Source organism: Neophocaena asiaeorientalis, unplaced genomic scaffold (assembly GCF_003031525.2).
Source record: "Neophocaena asiaeorientalis asiaeorientalis breed wild unplaced genomic scaffold, Neophocaena_asiaeorientalis_V1.1 scaffold443, whole genome shotgun sequence".
NCBI lineage: Eukaryota > Metazoa > Chordata > Mammalia > Artiodactyla > Phocoenidae > Neophocaena > Neophocaena asiaeorientalis.
Genome location: NW_020171808.1, coordinates 935,796 through 938,402, shown reverse-complemented (window position 1 = coordinate 938,402; position 2,607 = coordinate 935,796). Strand labels below are relative to the sequence as shown.

General features: G+C 50.0%; 1 protein-coding gene across 5 annotated transcripts in view; it reads right to left on the bottom strand.

The window, feature by feature from the left end:
- SPATA13 (spermatogenesis associated 13) overlaps positions 1-1,977 on the bottom strand; it is a 50,206-nt gene extending 48,229 nt beyond the window's left edge. For 4 of the 5 annotated variants that reach the window (XR_003004447.1, XM_024754375.1, XM_024754479.1 and 1 more), the window contains exons 1-2: positions 1,852-1,977; positions 1,378-1,743 (exon numbers count right to left, since the gene is read on the bottom strand). Coding sequence is in view for 4 of the 5 variants with exons in the window: in XM_024754375.1 (XP_024610143.1) it covers positions 1,378-1,743; positions 1,852-1,962 (477 nt within the window). In the remaining variant the exon portion in view is untranslated. Of the gene's footprint in view, positions 1-98; positions 180-1,377; positions 1,744-1,851 lie in introns of those variants that run through there. The other variant, XM_024754616.1, reaches the window with a different exon arrangement.
- Positions 1,978-2,607: the final 630 nt, after the last annotated feature.

The following is a 2,607-nucleotide window of genomic DNA, read 5'->3' as shown; positions in this document are numbered from 1 at the left end:
GGAAGCAGAGGCAACGCCAGCCACCCCCACCCCCGGCCTCCGCCCTACACCCACCCGCAGGCAGGGACCAGCACGTGTGGAGCACAGCTCTCATTCACCTGAACTAACAGGGCGGTGGAGCCTTGTCTACGAGGAGAGTTGGTTTTCCACAGATTTAGAATCATCCGTATGTCCTTGTGACCTTCCGTATGAATTGTCCCTACAACTACACTCAAGGCCAAGTTGGTCCCTGCTTTCCGCAGGTTTTCTCAGTATTTTTCTACCCAGTTCCCTAAATGAGTGCACAAAATTATCTTACTCCCTTTCTTTTGGACGCTCTGAAATGAAAAAATGTCTGTAATGCTTTAGATCTCCCCTAGGCTGTGTGTGTTTCAAGTTAAAATAGATGACAGTTTGCTTTCGTTCCGAATTATTTCTTGTGTGGCACTGGTGATCCACTGGTGGGCAGAGCCGCCTTCCAGACTTATTTCCTAGCATGCAGGGCATCTTAACACAACAAAGAGTTTGAGGTATTCTTCAACATAATTTGTTTTTTACCTTAAAAATTCAGTTCAGTTTAGTTCAATTAAGCAAGAGGTTTTTGGGTATTTGCTATAAATAAGCATTGTTCTGGGCTTATAGGGAGAATGTAAACATAAAATCCAATACCAATATAGAATTGCCCTTTTAAGAGAATTTATGGGCTGTGATATCAGCTGGCAAGTTTAAAAAAAAATGAAACTGGCACTAGTCATGTATGGTTCTGTGAACCCTGGACCATGGCTGGGGTATGAGTTTCACCAAATAATAGAAACTCCTTCGGAACAGGGCCTTTATTTAAATGTTTTGTAGCTTCAAAGGGCTCTCTGGGTAATTGATATACACTTGTTGAATTACTAAAGTATACTAAGGGAATAATAGTAAGATTTTAACCTATTGTCAAAACAGTTACGAAGCTGCAACTGACGTGCAAAGAGTAAGAAAATGGTAGGAAAAAATATTTTCTCATCTCTAGAAAAAAATTGGTTTATCTTTTCCGTATCTTTACACTTTAAGGATAAGCGACACTTTCTCCTTCCAGATTTCTTCTTTCAGGAAGCTCACTAAATATGCAAGGCTACTTTCCCCAGACGATCCAGAACAAACAGCAAACCGGTTTCCCGTATTATTCAAGATCCCAGAAAGAGGATTAGTAAGAGACATCCAAATGTCAGCGGGTTAGTTCTAATTCATGCATGTTTTCAAAGTCAGGAAGAAAGGCTGTGAGCAGATGACGTCATCCTCGAGGCAGAGAGAAGAAAGGAAAGCGTTAAGTTTCCCCGTAAGTTTGCAGCCAGAGGACAGAGGCCAGGCGGCTGGAGGGCTGAGTGGCTTTGGTGGCAGCGCGCCGGGGCTTACTTGGGGCAGAATGGCCTCCCCCTCCTCCGCCTGGCTGCTCCCATAGAAGCCGACTCCGCCGATCACGGAGATGGGGCGTCTTCTCGGCGCCCCCCGGGGGCAGCCCCCAGCAGGGGTCTGGTCTGCAGGGTCGATGGGGGCCCCGCTGGGCTGCTGGTCACCGTCCTCTGGGTCCTCTTTCTGGGGGTCTACGGCGATCGCGTCTTCAGGGATGGACAGACTTAGGCTGACCGGCTGGCCGTAGTCAGAGAGTGGTCGGGGCCTTGACCTCCTCCCGGGTCCGCATCTCCTCCTGGGGACCCTCTGAGCCTCCAGCCTCTCTTCCTCTGGTGCAGAGGTCCGCCTCCAGGACCCCTCGGTCACAACCTTTTCAAATGCGAAAAAGTTAGGTGAGGGCGACTTCCAGGAGGGTAAAGAAAAGGTACGAGCCAGACGTCCCCGACCCCTCCCCAGCCCCCCAAATTGTTTGCGTACCGGAAAGATGTGACCGAGACGTGGATGAGAAGAAGCAAACGTGTCTTTAATCGGAGGCTGAATTAAAACCCTAATTTCATTAGTGATGTTTGGTGACCCACGATGAGCCATGATACAAGATACTGAGAAAATCGGCACCATGGTAAGTTAACAAAAATGACTTTTAACTACAGCGGGTGTCTCCCCAAATATACATAACAACAGGCAGGGTAACGCAGGCCTGTAGGAGAAATGGCCCTAAGGCTGCACTTGGCAACCTGAGGCCCCTTCTCTCAGCTACATTCCCAGACAGAAGGTGCTTCGAGAGGTTCAAGCCTGGGCTGCTCAGCACGGTACTCACACCTGGGGACTTAGTCTGCTGGGGCGAGCACTGAACCAGGGGCTCCAAGGACAAGATCAGCCGACAAACTGGCTGTGTGCGCTGGGACTGGTCACCACTACCCTTTCAACATCTCAGATTCCGGACTAGACGATCCCACAGCTGGAGAGTCTGCAGCCCTGAAGTCGGCAAGACTTCCTAAGTTTTCAAGTAACTTTTTCAGAGGCAAAGGCAATGCACTAGGAAAAAGACCACGAGGTGTGGAAACGGGCAGACTTCTGTGTAAATCCGGCTGGGCCCCCAGCTGGCTCTGTAGGCCCAGGCAAGGTGCTTCAGGTCTGCAGGCCTGCTTCAGCCCCTGTCCCCTCCTGGGACCTGGGAGGATGAGCTGCGACCACGGTGAGTCAGAGGGCCACCCGCATCGGCCCTGGTGGATC